Source organism: Drosophila melanogaster, chromosome 3L (genome assembly GCF_000001215.4).
Source record: "Drosophila melanogaster chromosome 3L".
NCBI lineage: Eukaryota > Metazoa > Arthropoda > Insecta > Diptera > Drosophilidae > Drosophila > Drosophila melanogaster.
Window position 1 is genome coordinate 22,297,951 of NT_037436.4, and position 20,038 is coordinate 22,317,988.

Sequence of the window (20,038 nt, forward strand, 5' to 3'; positions counted from 1 at the left end):
TTCTTGACTATAAAAATCTTTTATTCTGATTTACTTACCTTGCCAGATTGGTGGGGGTGGATTTTGGCCAAGATCTGTCCTTCGTCGTTATATAGAATCTCGAAGGGGTGTCGGTTGATTGGTGAATAGTATTGGTACTTAAAGAAGCCAAGAGAAGTTTGCAGGGAGAATGCGTGAATGTGTCCACGAGGTGTCGTCAGGCTCTGGAGTGCACCTGCATCATCGTACTGCAGGAGATAATCAGAACGTCTAGGCGTAGTCACCTTCAGCGGTAACGAGCCAAACATGTCCTTGAATGCGTAGACCATTGTTGAGCCATCGCCGTACTTGATCTCGTTCAGACGGCCATTGCGGTCGAAAGAGTAGGCTTCTTGCAGGACACCCCACTTCCAACTGACCAGACGTCCGAACCGATCGTACTCCAAGTCCACGTCCGCGTAGTCGCCGGACTGCGGTCGGAAGCTGATGGGGCGGGAAGTGCGATCGTAGGTCACGTTAAGCAGCTCCTGCTTGTCGTCCACCATAACGACCACCGACTGGGTCTCGCGGTCGTACTCCAAAGTCAGCACGTTGTCTCCGTTCACACGCAGCTTACGTCCAACTTCGGTTACGGGACGTGGCGGTCCCTTGCTCTGTTTTCCCGCTTGCAGCGGCTGCTGCCGGCGCACAAAGTAGCGCCACTCAAACCTGTTGGCCAAGTCACCAGCAATCTCAGTGCGTTGCTTAGCCGGGACCGGGTAGCTCTCGCCAAGCAGTGGACTTTGTTCTGCCAGAATGGTATAAGGTGCCACTTCCATCTGCAGGTTGTGGCCCCATGGAGTGATGCTTGTGGTGGAGCCGTCCATGTCAACGGTGGTACGCGACTCGGCGGCTCCGTTGCGCACAATAACGGTGGCACCTTGGATCAGCAGTGACATTTCCTTCTGGGCGTTCTCCGAAACCTTTACCTGGGCTCCCTTCACGCTCAGGTCGAAGCTCAGCTCGATGACACGACCGGTGGGAGTCACTGCAGAAGTGAGGCGACCAAACTCATCGTAGTTGTAAACGTAGGATCGTCCGGTGGAGTCCAGCTTGGTTCGTAGCAGACCGGTGGGGCCGTGATATTCGTAGGTCACATTGTAGTTGTCTGGAGTGCTCAGCTCGTGCAGCATTTTCATCCTGGTCATGCGCAGGCGGCACTTTTGACCCTTCGTGTTCTCGATGGAATTTACCTGAGAAGTGTAATCTCGAAGCAGGAACACTTTGTTGCCAGCCGCGTCTGTTACGGTGCTCAGTTTTCCGTTGGAGGTGTTTACGTTGTAGGTAAACACATAGGTCGTCTCTCCGGTCAGGATGTTGCGTGTGGACACGTGCTGTCCGAATCGGTTGAAAATGTATATCTCCTGCATGTCAGGTGCGTAGATCTCGTACTCGCGCGACGGACTTGCCTCTGGGATGCTCGACATAACGGAGCGGATACGGTAGTTGGCCTGGTCCGCGATGTGTACATGGCTATCGGGTGTGACAGCAAGGGCGGCGATCGTGTTGAACTTGGCACTGGTGGCCAGATAGTGTTCCGCTTCGAAGCAGTCGCAACCGCGCTCCAGGCAATTGCACTTGGATTCGGCACCAGCAAACGGAGCGATCCTTCCGTCCGTGCCGATCACGCGCACCCGGTTTATTCGTTGAGAGTCGCTTTCCGCCACGTAAAGCTCACCGAGTGGACCGAACGCGATAGACTGCGGCATCACCAGGGTAGCGTGGGTAGCCAGATCCGTATCGTAGGCAGTGGAGGCTGTGGCGCAATGTAGGGGACGGCCGGAGATGACGCGCACACGACCGTCTGGTGTCATCCGCAGGATCATGTGGTCGTCGATTATGTGCAGCGTGTTGTCCATCGGGGAGACTGCTAGCTCAGTGGGCCAGCGAAGATGCATCTCCTCCAGCTTCAGGGTTCCCTCGCAGGGAATTGGCTTCCAGTGGGACTTGTGCATGTGGTTGCCGATCAGAGTGCTTACAATTCCATCCCGGTCCACCATACGGATATTAGTTCCGTCTGCAAAGTACAAGATGTTGTCGCTCGAAATCGCAATGCCTTTCGGATAAGCCAATTTGGCATCCTTTGCCAGTGCCCCATCGCCGCAGTGCGCTTCGTCACCAGGAAGACAGCGCTCCCCGGAGCCCACAACCGCTTCCCAGTTTAGTTCCGGTTGCGAGTAGTCGTTGGTGTCGCGTACCCGAATGATTTGGTGTGATTCTGGATCCGAAACATAAAGAGTTCCGTCGAGCGGGCTGAGGGCCATGTGGTAGCGGTACGAGACGCGAGTCGCGTTCAGCTTGACCACAGTGCGGATGCTGCCGTCGGTCATGATGCGGCGGATGTAATTAAAATCACCGACGAAAAGACTGCCGTCAGGAGCGGCGGCCAGTGCGACGGGTGCCAGAAGTCGCTGCTTTGTCGCCTGGCCGTCGCAATCGGGACACTCCAGAGGCCGCTGGTGGCCATCTCCCATTGTGGTCAGGATGATTCGCGGCTTATTGCGCAGATATATGTTTGAGCCGTCGCCCTTTTGCAGAATTCCCTCGTGGAAGTTGTAGCGGTGATGGATGTCCAGGTTCCACCCACCCACTTCTGAGATCGACATGTCGTGACCGCTTAGCTTAGTTGTTTGAATGTCCCACACAATGTCAGTGCAGTCGGTGTACTGGTAGCCAACCTTCACCACGGCCGTGGTTACACCGTAGACTCGTTGCCGGTAGATGTTGAGTCGGTTCCAGGCGTACGTGAACTTAATTCCCGGATCTGCTTCGAATATTCGTTCAAAGAGTATTCCCTCGATTGTTATGCGGAGATGGATAAGATGTAGCGATGTCGGAATCACATCCGGAGTTAACTGCAGCTTAATAGTGGAAAGGTAGCCGGCAGCACGCGATGAGTGGTAAACCAGGTTGAGGCCTGTACCCGGGATCTGCAACGACTCCTGAATCACTTGAGATTCAGCAAGAATGGCGCTGCGATCGGGACAGGCTCCCTGAAACCCGTGCTTCCACGAAGCCAGCACCACGGGCTTCATCAGGTCGTAGTCGTGTGCAAAGCATGTGTGTGTCGTAGTTACGGCCAATCCCTTTTCCTCGGACATACTCATGACGACCAAGTCAATAATCACGACCTCGTTCCATGGAACTTGCACGATGCGCGACTGCGGCCGGAAAGGTGCGCGTCCGAACTGCAGCGTTACGGCTCCACCACCGTTAACCATTAGGTCGAACCATCCATCATCTCGGGTCAGGGTGAAGCCCTCTAGGAGCGTGGTGGTGGACACTCGCACACCCACCAGTCCCATGCCCAGAGATGTAACAACGCGGCCTCTGATCACCGCTGATCGACTGTTAAAAGGACAGAGAACATGTATTAGTCGGGTCTAGCAGGGATTGGGGCTTCTAGTTTATGTCTAGATATAGATTAGCTAGGCTAGCAAGCAGTCAAACTGAGGATTTGTAACTACTTGAGCAATAAATAAGTACAAATAATAAGAATTCACACGCACAGAACATAATACTCGTTTGAACACATAAAGGTATTACAAGTTGAACAATATATAGTATGTTATTTATGGCTCGTGTTTGTGACCTAGCATTGACCTAAGTACGAGTGGGAGAATGAGTTTTCCATAGCTTAGAACTAAAAACCCAATGTGTTTTGGCCTGGTTGTCTGGATAATAAGTTTGGGCAATGAACTTAAAATAAACTACCAACTGAGCTTTAAAGAAACAAGGATAGCTACACTAATAACGAAATGATAATGGCAATGGTAACTGTAATTGTACCGGTAATGATAATGATAATGGTAAAGTTTTCGAAATAAATTGCGAATGGAGCCAAGTTAACGAGACTTAAAGTATACAAAAGTGTACCAAACAACCATTGAGAATTATTAGTAGTATAGTAGAGTAGTAGTTTTAGTAGTATTTTAGTACCGCTTTTCGCTTGCTTACCTTGCATTGAAATAATTCCAAAAAATGCTGTTAGTATATGATTTGTTTTCGTTATCGCGCAACAAAGAGTATGGGCAACAATATCGAGTACCGAGTAACAAGAGCGTTTAGCATTCGTTGTTAATGCAAAGCATTCGGAATTTTTGGACGCGTAGTTGGGTATTATGGTAGTGAGTATGTGCGTAGTTAGTAGTGAGTGGTAGTATCGAGTAGAACAGGAGTAATTTAGTAGTAGGTGGCATGTATTATTTAAAACACGGTTTAGGGAGCGCGTGTGGAGAAGAAAAGAGAGCAGAGAGAAAATAATTGAATTAGCATGGTTGTCTATGGTCTAGTTAGCTAGAATTTGTGTGTTGATATCGTTTGGGGACCCTAAATCTCAGTTCCATTTCGATCACACCGAAATCGCGACGTCTGGATAACTTAAGTGTAACTAATCTGAATACCTAGGGTGCTTAACATATTTCTTAAATCAAATGCACTTAGGAGCTAACTTAGATTGTTTCTGTCTAGGGTTCGATTTAACAAAGGACATATAGGGTTTTATTTACAAGATTTTAATGGGATATTTGGTATGTGGTGTGTATGGATATGTTTTTATTTGAGGGATTTTTTTAGACGAGGGCACGAAAATTAAAATGAAATATTTAAACATAGAAAATTATTAATTATGCAAACTATTTGATTATTATTTTTTCGGTAGTATATGTTTAGTTACAGTAGTATAACCAACTAGACTCTCAAAATTTTACAGTAGACGATTTAAGCTCGTCCGCCAATTTTGGAAAATATACACAGCCACAGCGGCCTCGATTTCGAATGGTAACTAAAAACTGTCCAGGGCAAACTGGCTACCACGAATAACCTACCTTTCGTTAAAGGTTTCCAGTTTGGCGTAGTTCTGCAGGCTGCTCTCGTCGATGAGGAACTTCATCCGCTCAAAGAAAGAGGCCGTAATAGCTGGCGGCTGTTTTCTGAGCAGCACATCAATGGGCTTCGGAGCTGAAACACATAGTTGGGAGGTCTTGCATACGTGGCTGGCACAGCACTCAGGATCCTCGCAATCAACCAAGCCATCTAGGATCGATAATCGGTATTAGAGAATTCGCTTATCAACGCTCCGAATCTGCTACTCACCCTTGTCGTTGTCCTTGCTGTCGCCACAGTTCAACTCCAGTGCAATCCCACAGTCCGGCCCGTCCCAGCCCTCGTAGCAGCGACACTCCCATTGACCCTCGCCACTTACACGGCACTGGCCATGCCCGGCGCAGCTATTGGGACAGCCCTCGATGGTGCAGTGCTTTCCGTTCCATCCAGTAACGCACAGACAAGTACCATTCTTGCACTGGCCATGCTCGTTACAGCGGACGTCGCACAACCGGGTGTTGCAATACTCGCCACCCCACTCCGGGTCGCATGCACAAGCGTCACCTTCACAACGTCCGTGCTGACCGCAGTCCAAGTCGCACAGCTCCTTGGAACAATCGTCCCCACTCCACTTTGCCTCGCAGGTACAGGTCTGTGTGTCCAGGTCGAAGGTGCCGTGGCCGGAACAGTCGGGGAGGCACTGCAGCGCATCCTGGTCCATGGTAGCGCAGTCAGGTCCCTTCCAGCCCTTCTTGCATATGCAAGTGCCATCGGCGCAGAATCCGTGGCCTGAGCAGTTCGGATGTGGGCAGTCAACTGGGAAAAAAAGCGAAAGAGTGTTAGAAAGTGTCAGGATGGGACAGAGCAAGCTGGATTTGGAAAAAGGATCCTATATCCTGGCGCTACCTTCTTCGCAGAATTTGCCTTTGTAGCCGCGCATGCATTGGCATTTTCCACTGACACAGTGGCCGTGCCCACTGCAGTCGGCCACCTCGCACTCGTCGTGGCGCAGAGAGCACTCCTTGCCCTTCCAGCCCGGGTTACAGATGCACTCTCCGTTGGTGTACTCGCCATGTTGGGAGCACAGTACGGGGCACACGCTCTCGCTGCAGTCGTCGCCCCCGAAGCCGGGGTTGCACTGGCAGTGACCCAGCAGGCACTGACCGTTGCCGGAGCAGCCGTTGGGACAGTTTTGGGTCATGTCCTCGGCTACGGCCGCGTAGAAGGTCAGCTCCTGCACGTCCCCGTCGTCGTTGTAAAGCGAGACGAACCAGTGCCCCGGCTCCATATAGCGTGTCACCTCCCGAGTTATCGACAGCTGTTCAAAATTAGGCCATGCGAGCGATCGGGCGAGTGATTGGTGCAGTGAGTGATGAATGAAACGTTGGTGCATGAAAAAATGACTTGAGTTAGTATCGATCAGGAAAGGGCCATTTGGATGCAGGCTACTTACGTGAGCGGCCCGGGCCGTTCGTGTGCTGGCACTAAATCCACTGAGCACTTCCTTAAAGTGGTACTGCGTGTGGGTGGGTAGGGCGTTGCGTCGGCCGTATACACCGATGGAGGCGCCCCTCGGAATCGTGTAGTCGAACTTAACGTAGGCAGGTTCCGACTGGTAAAACTGCATGTTCCAGTAGCTGTACGGCTGGATCTCCTTGGTCAGCTTCTGGCCGAGAGTAATCTGGCCAAAGGTAGTGCCGTCCGGTGGGAAACTGCGTGCAGGGAATGTTCGGGCTCCTGATTCGACAGCGGCGGCAAAGCGATGGCAATGTTTTTGAGAGTACAATGAGGGGATGATAGAGATACAAAGAGGATTAGATTCTGGTTAGTCATTGATGATGTATATTGTGATTCGCTAGTGCTACACGATTTTATACAGGACTTAGTCTATCATAGTCGCGAATCCCCCCAATGGAGTTTTCCCTGCTAGGTTAGTAAATGGAAACACGAATAATATACAGAATCAAGCCAGCCAGGCTGGTGCTGGATGCTGATGTGATGCCAATACAATATTTGATGCTTTGGGATATTTTGTACAAATGAGGACTTATGAGAAATTATCTGGTTTAGTTAGATAGACTAGGAGTTAACAGGCTGTACAGCGCTTAGTAAGGTTATTCAAACGCTGGTTAGAGAAGCGGAGGTTAACAACAAATGCATTGTGCACAATTCACCTTCCAGTATTAGTACTGGCATCACATCAGGGCATGCAAACGGCACACCACCAGCACCAACAGCGGGTTCAGTAAAGGCGGCAATGTGGTTATCGATCTCAGTGCTAGGGAGGTTAGTAGCCGTGCTTGAAGAAGGTGTTTGCTCCTCATCTCTAACCCCGTCTTCGTCATCCTCCTCCTCGCTATGGAAGGGGTTAATAGGTGCCGAGATCGTGCTCGTCGTAACAGTTTTGGCTGGTGGGGCAGAGTCGATGTCAACGGTGTCATCCAGATAGATGGGCGCTGGAGGCGGGAGGCAACTGCACGGGCAGTCAGGCATGCGCGGTGGTGGTTCCGGAACACAACTGTCTGCCTGGGCAGTCGGTTTCTCATGCGTCAGGACCTCCTTGATGAAGTGGGGTCCTCCGCCCGTGGGCACTTCGACGTGCAAGGTGTAAACGGAGTCACTGCCCTCGTCTGTGGCTATAGTCAGATTCAGGAATATGCGTTTGCCCGGCAGATCAACTCGCTCACTCACATACGGTTTAAGGGGCTCTAGTTGGGGTTGTTTTTCGTCACCCTGCTGATGGCCTTTCAGTACCTCGTTTTGACTTCTATCTATATGCTGAGATGGTTGATTTTTTGGTGCCATATTTTCCTTATCTGCCGTCTTGTAAATCTCCTCCTCGTGGGAGATCGTCAATCCATCTAGTTTTACTATATCGATATCCTCATAGTGCGAAGCATCATTCATCATCAGATCCGATTCAGATTGAAGTGATTGTAGTGACGCTTTTCCAGTTTGCTGACTCACCTTACCTTGATACCAAGAAGTGGATGAGTAATAGGCACAAATGGAATAGAATTGGGAATCAGGCTCAAGAAACATTATAATTATGCTTTCATTTAAACCTATGCGCAAATGGCAGACCATTTAAAATTATACATTCAAATAGAAATTTAATATATTAAGTCATTCTCAATAAAAGTCCGTAGGGCGAAAGCATTAATTGTACATTTCTTGAGCCTGAACTCAATCGCAATTCTATACCACTGGCGGGGCTCGACTTCCAGTCGATGTCGGCTTGATTTATACCTTGTGGGGGTGTGCCCGGCGAGGTCGGCTCCTTACTGTCTACCTCATAGTTGTCAGCTAAATCACGCTCATTATTGATATCATCAGTGGCAGGTTTCTCCGTCTGCAAGCCCCCAGCATCGGTCCCTTTGATTTGAAAATCATGTTCAATGGCAGGCTGGTGCGAGACGGCGGCGAAAGTCCTTTGAGCTGTCTGTGATGGGGGGGTGTTGATTTCAACAATGTCATCGGTGTCGCTCCTTACAGTCGTCTCCGGCGTTGGGCCTGAGCTGCTGTTGTCACTTTGATTATCGTCATCAATAACAGCAGGCAATGTGCTGGTCTCCGACTCCGTCGTCAGCTCCGTTGCCATCCCGATCGCTTCGTGGCGCTCCAGCTTCTGCTCATCCTCCTCCTCCTCCTCCTCATGCTTAATATGCTCCGCTTCCACCGTTCCGTGGTCATATTTCCTCCTCTTGTTGACCAGTGTTTTAGCAGCGCTGCGTAAATTGCTGTTTAATGATTTGCCAAATTGTTGCCCCGTCTTGGTTCTACGGATGAGCGAAGGGGTGGTCTCCGGCTCAACTTCGTCTTCATAGACATAGTCGTAGCTGGTGTCCGGGGTGTCTTCGCTCCTTTGGGTACCGTATACTCCATCCATTCGGGGTAAAGTTTTATTGCCACTGCCGTGAACATCAGTCGGGCTTTTTGCTAGGGTAGTTGCCAAATACTTTTCAGCCGCCTGCTGGTTGAGGCTTTCGTTTGTAATTAAGTCACTGAAAGTTCCATCTGTAGCCACATCATCTTCGCCCTGCTCCTCGTTTAGGCTTCGGCGATGTCGACGTCCTCTTTCTCCTGCCCCACGGACTGACAGCCGCGTTGACATCGCTCGTCCTACAGGTAACACAGTGAACGAATCGAATGGAATCGAAACTTGGTGGTTTAGGAAAGCCCTTGTGGTTTGAACGCTCCTTTGAAAGCCACCCCTAGTCACTTGGCTTTTTTAATTTAGCGTTAAATGTGTTTTTAATTTAATCCTAGCAGTCTAACTCTTAGTCGGTTAAAGAGGTCCTACGTTAAAGGCTGGAGAGCGCTTGAAAAAGAGAAAGCCGAACTTTGACACTAAAAACTTTCGACTGTCTATTTTAGCTGCTGCCTTCTCGGCTGCCTTGCTGTCAATTCAAAAATGTAATTAATGCAATTTTTTAGCCGACAAATCCCAAAGAACGCGCTCAAGTTGAACTTTAATTGAAAGAAATGGGAAGGCGTTTCGAGGAATAATGAAAACGGCATTCGCATAATCCCCATTCGGCGTAGGCGTCTGTCTGTCTGTCAGGAGCAAACTTCGGGCTAAAAAATCCTACAAAAGCAATAAACTTTTGTCTCCGCCGGAGGGCGCTAAGCGCTAAATACTCCGACATCTTGGCTTTCTCTCAATCGGTCTCTCTCAGCTTCCCCTCTTGGTAGCTGGCTGGCAAAACTTGCAAAAACTCATTTAAAAATAATTAAAAGTTGTGCATAATTACCTCCATTATTGGCATTCGCCAGGGACGAGGACAGCGAAGGCGTTAGAGAGGATTGGGAGGAAGACGTGGCCGCCGAGGACGTGGCCTCCGCGGAGGCCGACGTCGACTGCAGTCCTTGGGCGGTGCCGCTGTTCGAGGTGGCCGTCGTCACAGTGGCCGCGGAAGATCCACCGCCGGATCCCACTCCTGCTGCTCCGAGTCCCGATTGTCCCTGGGCCAGTCCGATTCCTTGTCCGTTCTTCGCGCGCACCGATGAATTGTGCAGCTTGGAGAGGTCCGTGTTCGTGCTCTTGGCAGCCGTGACCTCAGAGGCCTCGTTGCCGACTAGAACGGAGCAGGGTGGTGACTGATTCCATTTTATAACGCCGGTGGTGGTTAGCAGGATAAGCATGACCACGAAGGCGAAGAGCACCGAGATGGATCCTATACCGAACCACGGCGAGGAGCAGCGCGCGACCAGGTCCTTGCGGAAGTTCATCGGCGCCGAGTAGTGGTGTGCGGGCAGTCCGTTCATGACGCTGCGCTGCGGCAGCACAGGACCCATGCAGCCCTGCGTGCTCCGCTCGTAGCCCTTCAGCGTATCCTTCGTGGGTGTGGAGCAGGCCGAGCCGCTCTTGAAGTCGATGGGTGATCCCTTGTTGATGTCTGCAACGGAATGGGATTGGTGAAAAGAGTTAGTAATCAATTCGGTCATTTGAGCGTGCGATTTTCCATTTAAAGGAAAAGTGGGAAGTGGAGAAGGAGAGCTGGGTCTGTGCAGACCATCCGCACACTATTGTACTTTGCTTATCGCCATTTGGCGCAAATTTCATTTGTATAAAAGGATTTGCACAAGGATAACAAACTGACATTCAACATAACCTCAAACAAACGAGACGACAGACGAAACAAAGCTGAAAAAAGGACGAGGCGAAATAAAACGGACGAACAGCGAATGAATGGATGAAGTAAGCAGCGCAAATGACCAGCGACAATGACGTTGGCAAAACAGGAGCCAGCGGTAGAAATGGTAAAAAAGTGAGGAGAAAGGTTTTCCCGGCAGCCTGGTGATGTGGATCCAGAGGTGCCCAGGGCTTGGCTCTGGCGGAATGAATTGAAGTGAAAAAAGGCAACGCCGCAGGACGGCCAGTGCGGTGGTGACAGAGCCAGGACCAAAGGACAGCGTAAGTTGAAATCATTTGTTGATGCCATGATGATAATTCGATTAAGTGACATGGAGCAGTGGTAACACGGTAGTCGTTTTGAACGTGGTTGAATCCCCCCCCCCCCCCCCCCCTCTGTGACTGGGAAATGCCATTTTAGGGCGGAGAGCCTTTGTCCAAGTGAGACTCAGCCGGGCAAGAGTCGGTCATATTTTGGCCCGCTCACTTTCACGCAAGGCTTAGGCGGTCTTTTTTTTCATTGGCAGACTCCAAGCCACATTCGCACATTCACCGGCGACATGTGGCTTAAATGCGAGCGGGTGTCAAACGTTCGCTTTCACCAAAAATCGTAATTTTTGGCAAAACGAGCCACGGCAGTCGGGAATCCGCAAGCCCACAAGAGCATAGTTTGTACTAACCCACAACGATTTGCCCAGCCCAGCCCAGCCCGGTCTCGACTCGACTTGTGGCTAGTTTTGACCCTGTCCCTTCGTTTGTGCCCAATGATAGCGTGAATAATGTCTGCGTCATTTTTTTGCACATATAAACACATTTGTGGAAATGTGCGGATGAGTATTAAAGATGCCTACTAAGCGTATACGGAATGTTAGATTTATTTAATGTCAAGATACCGCCATATGTGAGCGGGAAAGTGGGGCGGTGGACGGCAGGGAGATGCATAAATTCCCAGGGAGGAGATCCCCAATCCAGTCGCAAAGGTTAAGCCGAGAGTTCTGGGCGAGCCCCAGAGTTGGCTGCCTCGTTAAGGGGGCGTGGCAGGGCGGGCAGTTTTTATGACCGAGACGTGTGGCGAAAGGGATGGCAGCAGTGGCACTAGTATTTGTGTGTGAATAATTAACGAACGCATAATAGCAGTTAGTAGTAGGAGCCGGGCCAATGACTGATATAAATTCACACAAGTTAATGGGCGCTGGATGCTTTTAAAAAAAGGAGGTGCTCCTGCTTCCCGGAAGCGTTTGGTGGGTGATGCGATGAAAGTACTGCGGGGTCATTAAACGTAATGGCAGACACGACAAAGTATGCCACGATAAATGGCATCCACCGCCCACACGGGGTCAATTTATCGGCCGAATAGATCACAAATATGTCTGCTTTGGCTCGTTTCTGCCCCGCAAACGACCCAATCACTTCTGCCAGATCTCTCACCCCAGTTCTTCGAACTTTCAGCCTGATTGCAGTATTCGAATAAGCTGAATGAGCTGTTTGTCGTGATTGGCTCTAACCCCTTGGAACTTCGAATTTTTCGGGCTTGAAAATTGCAACTCCTTCTCGGCCAGCTACACACTTTAATGGGCTGGGACATAAAATTTCGGTTTATTAATTTCATTCCATTTTATTGCATTGACATTTTATGCAAAATGGGGATTAAGCCTGCGGTCGTTTTATGAACCCAAGAGTAAATCGCTTAAATTAAAATAGCACAGCCGCCAGCGAGCGTGGTGGTGAGATTGGCGATATTTTAGCCGCCCAGTTACATCGAGGACAATAAAAATATAAATAGTGTGGCAAGCGCAGCTGGCAGTAATGGCGATGGTATAATGTGTTGTGTGTTTTGTTTCTGTTGGCGTCAACCCCTCCAGGCCACAAAAGTACGGCAACAAGCTGGCGCCACCACCCCCGGGAGTGCAACAGAAATGTGATTTATGCTGCGTGCAATTTAACATTTTTAATAATATTAAAATTACAAATTTATACACATCCCCATCGCACTTGTGTGCGCGCTCCAAGGTGTCGCATACCAATAAACTCCCTAAGTTGGCTGGGCGAAAGCAGGCCAAAAGTGAATGGGGCGAGTGGCTGGCTTGATTTCATTTTAATTGGCTTTCCAGGCGGCTGGTTTTCACCCTACTGGCCTCCAACTTCCCTCTCAGTGCGCCTGAAGATGGAAATGGGATGGATGGTTGTGGCGGAGTACTCGACCCTAAGATACCCTGACCCGTAATATGTTAAGGCAAGCGTAGTACAAAAACACCGAATATCCTTTGACCAATTCAGTTTATAGCACCACTAGGTGTTAACGGAAGAATATTGTCTTCAAACAGAAAGCAACTAACTTTTTAAGGTTCTACTCCTTTTACATACAGCTCGACGAATGTTTCCTTGTAATGGGGGAGGGGAGTTGTTGGGGAGGCTACATTTCCTTGAAGTGGAAAGTTTACATACGCTCTGCTTCTTCAAACTAAAATTTTCGCAGGGTTAACAGACCGGAGAATTGGGCGTATGGTGAACTTACGAAGCCTGCCCCAGGAGGGCCAAATCCAATTGAGATTCAATGCGCAGTCAGTGCTTTTTTGGGGATTTTGGCTGAGCTCCCATCCAATGGGCACACGCAACAATTGTGTGTTAAGTACTTTTTGAGTAATTGCCTTTTCGGGAGTCCGGCAAACTTGCACGGTCCTGGCTACAACAAATTTGCATAGCCGTTAATGAACATTTGCTAATATTTTGAGCACTAAAAAACATCGCCATTAAGTGGGGATGCCATGCCCCGGCTCCTGTTCTGGGCGCCAAAGCGTGCGACAATCAAATAAAAGTACATGAAAAACACATAAAGGCACATAAAGGGGTATCCAGCTAACGCTCTGTATTTTTTGTTGCGCCTCGCATTTTAATGGTAAAACTCGACGATTGCTTGAAACAAACAGGTGAGCGGCGAGGGAAGTGGAGCCCCGCCATGTTCGTAATGGAGTTTGCAAACAAACATGGCCGCCGGGGAAAAATCACATAATTTACACGTTTGCATTTAAGTATTAAGTGGGCTGGGGAAATCGGGAGATGGGGCGGCAAAGTGTTTCGTTTACTTTTACCGCGTCTGTTTGCGAGGCTCAGCAGTTGTTCCGCTAAGTGTGTGTGTATAGGTATTTTAGCTTGTTTCTGGCCCCGACTGAGTTTTATGTGCACAGGAAGCAATTTTTGGGTCGACTTTATTGCCCCTGTCGTCGTCATCGGTGTTGATGTTGATTTTAAAGCGTTTAATGGCCTCGCGTTTCACTGTGTCCTGGCCTAAATTGAAAAGAAACCCCGTACAGGTTCCGGACGAGCGAAAGTTGAAGGTTCAGCGGCAGAAAGGAGATCTGGGCTTATATGTTTGAACAAAGTGCTGGGATTTCCAGAGATTTGCGTTGGAATTTGATGGGGTTGCTGCCGCCGTTGTCTGCGAAGGGATGTGCGAAGGAGGTTATGATGGATTCACAATGAGGCGATGTGTGAAGGAGGTTGAGACGAACGCCCGGGAGCGTTGGGGTGGAAATGTAGGACACGAAACACGGCCCGCAACTCAACCCGTAAGTATAACTCAAACTTCCCATGCATCCAATCCCGCATTCATGGGCCGGTTATTATGCTAGGAATAATGCAGAAATGTTTTGATTGGCGCCCCGCTCAAGTCGCTACATTCGCAATTACGACCGTAAGTGGGCATAAATTGCGATACTACGAATAGCTTTTCTGACTGCCATCCTCTTCGCCGTGTCCTTTGTTCTTTGGCTGCTAATAATCAAAAATTCCATTTAAAACTTTAAACTCATTACTGAATGTTTAATGTGCGCTCGTTTCTCGCTTGCCCTGCTGTTGTTATTTTTATTGTTGCCGCCGCCGCCGCTCTTGTGCGATAAATCAACACAAAAAATTCTGCAATTTGTTAGGCGCGCAAAGACGGCAGGACAGCCAGGGAGTCAGGCAGACAAGGACAATAAAGGACTTGGGTCCGGGAGCGGTCTCTCTAACGATGCGGCAACCTGTCGACGTCCGTGAAGATACCCCAAAAGGGTCGTAGTCTTCGGTGCCATATTGTTTCAAGCAGGCGGCGCACAGCGGGCGACCCCAGCACCGCCTCAAGCTCTAATCAAGTGTGTGTCTGTGGGTGAGTGAGTCGTGGCGTTAAGACTGGATCCGGATTGGCATTCCGGGTTCCGGGTGCCGTGTTCCGGACTCTGGATTCCGTGCGCCGTAGTTCGTATGCCGGAATCCGGAGGCTTAATAGCACAGCCGAGATGAGTGTCACGCGGGTGGGGTACAAACTTTCGGCACGATTTGCATGTAAATTAATTGCCCTCGCCGTGTGCCCGTGGCCCGTAGCCATGCAGACGGATTTTTTGCTGCTTAAGCAACCCTCAGGGCGAGATAAGTCGTATAAATTATAGCAATTTAATAAGTTTTAAATATACGCATCCGGCTGGCTTCGCCGCCTCGGTCTTTCTTTGTCTGTCTCCCGAAAAGTTGGTAAAATCTTGCAGCAAAGTTTACGGCGCACTCCACACCAGACCCCAGGGTGGAGTACTCACAATCCCGAATCCAGAACCCAAAACCCAGAATCCAGAATCCAGACTCGTGACTACAGGTTGTCCTGACTCCCTTCTGCTCCTGGTGCTATAACTCAAGACAAAAACTGTTGCCGATTAAAATTGTCGGTTGGGCATTAATTTTATGTCACGATGCGCTCGCAGCCGACGTGCCGTGTGATAAGGTGGCGTCTCCCCCGCTCCCCCGATCCTTGGCGTGTCCTTGGCGTTCTGCGTAGCCTGGCTGTCTGGGTGGGCTGGGTGGCTCTTAACAGTTCAGTTTTGTTCTCGCTCTAAATGAGTTTATGCAAGTGTGAAAATAAGTCTCTTAATGGCCCGGGCGGGCAGTTAATGAGTTGAAAGTGGCGGGCCACGTGGATAATGCTCCTTTGTCCGCCCCACGGACTTTTCGCCCTGGCTCCTTTAATTTTTCTTTACCTTTTCGGGTTGCGGAAGGCGGGGGAAACAAAACTTAATTTGTTGTTGCAGGTGAGACGAATAAATTATTTGATAACAGTTTCAGTTTTCCCAGCATAAATAAGATTTCTCGAGCGTTCGCTCGCCTCGCCTTGTTTGCCGAACTGATGGGGATCGCGGTGGGGGGCTGGGGGCGCGGTGGGGCTGGTTTGTTTACCGTTAGTCGCTTAATGCCCGGCTTAATAGTGTAGGGTGGCTTAAGCGTTGTCTATTCCGCTTCTGCTTGTTTGGCCCGCTCAAATATTTGTTAATATTAAATTTTACGCGAGCGGAGCGAGTCCGGCTCGAACCCTTTTCTCGCCAATCAGCAGTCCCACATGTAATTGGACACGTAGGGATAACATTTAAGGGCCCGGGAGTCCTGGGTTTTTTGCCTGCGCCTGCGAACGCTGGCCTTCCACGACGACTGCCTGCATGCAATTACAAAGCAAAAGTTTCGCATATAATTTTTACAAAAACGCAAAACTTTTTCAATAACAAAAATTTGCACAAACAGAAAAGAGAAAAACGAGCGGCCAGAAAGAGAAATAGAGAACGACACAAATGGCAAAGCCAAAAGGCAACAGTGAAAAAGTTTGCAATAAAAACGCCAATGGCCAGAACGACGTCACACAAGTGCTCATTGAGGGGGCGTGGCAGGGCTGGTGGGCGATGGGCGGCGGTGGGTACGTGAGGTGCCTGAGCAATGCAAATGTTTAATAAACTTTTTCAAATAAAAATTTGTCTACAGTGACGTGCAATTTCTAGACCAATTAAACCGCCAGGCAGGGCACTTTGAGCTGACAGGACACGGCGATGTCCTTGCTACGTGCTACGCCCTCCGCTCAGGATCCTCTGATTCTCTACCGAAAGGGTCGAAATTCGCTTATAATTATTACGCGTGTAAATTAGTGCTTAATGGCACGAGGATGCGCGCCTTGTCGGCAGCCCGGCATTTCCGGTTTTAAATTTAATTAGCTCGATATGCTTGCATAATTTCGAGGAGGACAGGTGAGATGAGGCCCGCTTTTGGCAAACTAATAACAATAATTGCTATAAAGCCAGCATTAAATGCAGTGCAATAAAGGCGGGAAAAAAGTATATTTTAATTACGCATTTAAATTTGTTTGTTTGTTTGTTGTTATTGGGGCCGTGGCGAAGGTAAAAATAAATGCAGGGGCTGCCTTTTGTTTTCGATTTAATGAACTGTAAAGCGCAGCCATATTTATTGCGTACTTTTTTGCGTTATTCTTTATTTGCACGTTTATTTTTTTTGTTTTTGGCTTCGATGTTTTTTTGCCCCGCATTCACCTTTATCATTTAAATGCATTTAATTTAAATTACTGTAAGCGCTATTTTATCAACGTTTTTATTTGCATTATTTTGTTTTCTCCCCTTGATTTTCCGATCGCAGGTCGGTTTCCTATTTTATAGTCAATAAACATTGTCAGCCTTATCGCATTTAATTGAAAGTAGTTGCCCGTTGCAGCCAGAGACTTTGGAAAGTGGATTTTATCGACTGATCAGGTCTTTATTTACTGGCAAGGGAGCCGAAAACGTGGCGCTTGGGGTGCGGATTCGTCATATCCATGACTGGCATATAATCATTAAACGGCAGCTGCCTGTGCGGACATCAATTATATTCTCATAAAAAGTAATTTATATTAAAATCAAACCGCTTATAATTTCATTATGTTGATATATACAAGGGAGCGGAGCCAGTGGGGAGCAAAGCGATGGTTGAGGGGCGATGCGATGCGCGGCCATTAAAGTTTGCCGCGGCAGACATTTTGTAATAAAGTTTGTGTTAATTAACGCACACAGCTGCAAAAAGCATTGAGCGGGCGCATATCTCGGCAGCGGACGCCACCTCCATCACCCTGCCCACCCGTCCCACAACCCTCTTGGGCCACTGCAATGCACTGGTGCCAGGACATATACTTGCAATATTTAAATTCAATTGCATACTTTCGAGCGCACTCGTTTGTTTGGCCGGCCACATGGCGCATACTTAATGAACCATGGCCTGTTCCGCTGCATATTTTATTTGCTCTCTGGCTTGCGATTGAAATACCTGCATAAAAATAACAACGCACCGGGACCGGGAGCCGCGGTGCATTGCGCTTTTTCCATCCATAAACGGCGCTAATAAAAATCATAGCGAAAAAATTGGTTTGCCATTATATTTAATAAAGTTAAACCGACGGCGACAACGAGCCAGGTCCCCGTCGGGGGAGCTGTGAGGAAAAGCGAAAGGAAAAACGCTGCAAATCTCGGCGCGACTGAGTGAGTGTGTGAAATCGCCAATTGCCTGCCTAGTGGCTGGTGTGATGAGGTCAATTTCAGTTGGGTGAGTCCGTGGATGAGCACGGGATGAGCCAGCCCCTCGTCCGGCCAGGGATTAATTCTAATATCGACCATGGCGTGGAAATGGCCTCTTCCTGAGGGTCAGCTACGAATCAGGCGTTCTTGGGGCGGGTAAATAGATTAAGTGTGATTAAAATTGTCGTTAACATTTCCCTGGTCTTTGGCGTGTCAATTAATATTACTTTAATATTATTGCCAATAATTGTCATAATTTCTGTTTACTTTTGCGTTTTACACTAAAACTGCCATTATTTATGAGTGCCCGTTGTCGTTTCGCCATTTCTGCCTTTTCGCCATTTTTATGGCATTTAATTGTTTTAATTGTGTGCAACAATGGCCATTAAATATGCGCAACAAAAACGGCCATAAGAGCAGCCATAGCTGAAATGGATTTGACATTATGAAATTTATGAAATTAATAACTTTTCTATGCCGGACTCTAATTGTCAGGAGAATTAATTATATTACAATTTAAGTTTTTTAGGCGTTTACCGCTCTAACCCCAAAACCCCTTAAACTGTGGTCAGTAAAGTTGATGGCCGCTGGAATTGCCTTTGAGCCGGTGGCCACAGGGTTATGAGCTCTAATAAATTAACGTAAAATTATTAACCGACAAACGGCTAAATTATGGCAATTTATGCTGGCCCTTAAACTGGCGCATTTATTGGCCGATAACCAAGAGGCCATGACGCGAAGTGTTGGCATATATTAATATTATTATAGGCGACACTAATTCGGATTAGCAATTCTGACTTTAATGGACTTTAAATTGCCTACTGGATCTACTTGAAACTTTTTATTGTCACCTTCACGAACTTTTACCATACATACCAAAAAACCTTTACAGGTTCGGATGCATATATTTATAAATATATTTACTTTGGAGAAGGATACCCTGAGTGTAGGAGTTGATGATTTTATTATATATTTCAATTTGCATTTTTCTGCTCATGTTGCTTTCTCAAACACACTGTCACACACCCACACGATCCTATTGCATACGCAATCATTTTCAAAGTTAACAGCGTGACTGCTCGCTTTCCCATTTCCACTTTTCCACCACTGCTGTTTTCTTGTGAACTTATTTATTACGATCATGCGGTGCTCGTCCCGAGCTAAGCCCCTGCCCCTCTGCTGCACTTTAAAAGCCATTAAAACGGCAAACAGGCTCGCCGCGTCGTCCACGGAATCCATGAAATGTTTCCCTTCCAAAGTGCCCCCTCACGCCCCTCCGTTCTCCACAGCCTGCCGGCCCTGTTAATTTCATCAGAGCTACTGGTAATTGCGTGTATGGAGTTGCAGTTCCCGGCCAGGACAGAGGCAGGAGCAGCAGGCAGTAGCAGGAGCAGGAGCAGCATCAGTGCCCAGAAGTCAGGCGCAGACGCTCCCTGTTTTGGGTCCTGTTTTTCGGTCCAAAAAATATGCAATAACAGGGGCTTGGGATTGGGCACTGGGGTGCCACAAGGGTGGCTCTGGCCGGGAATGGGCCTTCTGCCCGTGGAATGCCATTGCCATGGCCCAACGACTGGCTACAATTTATTATATTAAGTATTAATGTTGGTTCCCACTTGGATCCCTGTGTGCGTCTGTCGAGCTGAGCTGTGTGTATGCGTTGTATGCATAATCCGAAAGCCAAAAGTAATTATATTAAGTAATTGATGAATTTGCCTTTTTCCGCGACGAGCCACGCCCACCGCACGCCCACCGCACGCCCACTCACTCAGTCTGCAGTCATCGGGGAGGGGAGCCCGAGGATTGCACGATGCGGGTGTAGCTTTATATGGCCATACCAGACGATTGGCAGACATAAGGATGTGGATAGAGGCAAGCATAGTTCGGCCCCAGGCGAATAAAATTTAATAAAGCGGCAAATAAAAATTTATTGTGTGTCATTTTAGGCGCACTGCGACATCGCCAAACGACATCCCCATCGAGATACAATGACCGGCAATTTTTTGATTTGGTCATCTGATAGGCGGCGATTTCCGGTCGACGGGGCAGCAGCTCTGAGCTAAGCTTTAAGCGCTTAATAGATACAATGGAGGCCATTTTTTGAACATGCTCTCGAAGATTTATTCGCACATTTAAAATTTGATTGTAATAAATGGCTCTGTTTATGGCGATATGCACTCGCAAGCGCGGATATACATAAACGCGTGTTGATGAGCATTTGGTG

The 20,038-nt window shown here is 48.5% G+C and overlaps 1 protein-coding gene across 3 annotated transcripts in view; it reads right to left on the reverse strand.

Annotated features, from left to right (window-relative positions):
* The window catches only part of Ten-m (Tenascin major), a 114,820-nt gene that overhangs the window by 4,907 nt on the left and 89,875 nt on the right, over positions 1-20,038 (reverse strand). For 2 of the 3 annotated variants that reach the window (NM_001275282.1, NM_001104191.3), the window contains exons 3-11: positions 9,597-10,241; positions 8,092-8,964; positions 7,017-7,814; positions 6,296-6,579; positions 5,749-6,160; positions 5,113-5,658; positions 4,845-5,052; positions 3,976-4,002; positions 39-3,366 (exon numbers count right to left, since the gene is read on the reverse strand). In NM_001275282.1, the coding sequence (NP_001262211.1) occupies positions 39-3,366; positions 3,976-4,002; positions 4,845-5,052; positions 5,113-5,658; positions 5,749-6,160; positions 6,296-6,579; positions 7,017-7,814; positions 8,092-8,964; positions 9,597-10,241 (7,121 nt within the window). The remainder of the gene's footprint in view (positions 1-38; positions 3,367-3,975; positions 4,003-4,844; positions 5,053-5,112; positions 5,659-5,748; positions 6,161-6,295; positions 6,580-7,016; positions 7,815-8,091; positions 8,965-9,596; positions 10,242-20,038) is intronic. The other variant, NM_079491.3, reaches the window with a different exon arrangement.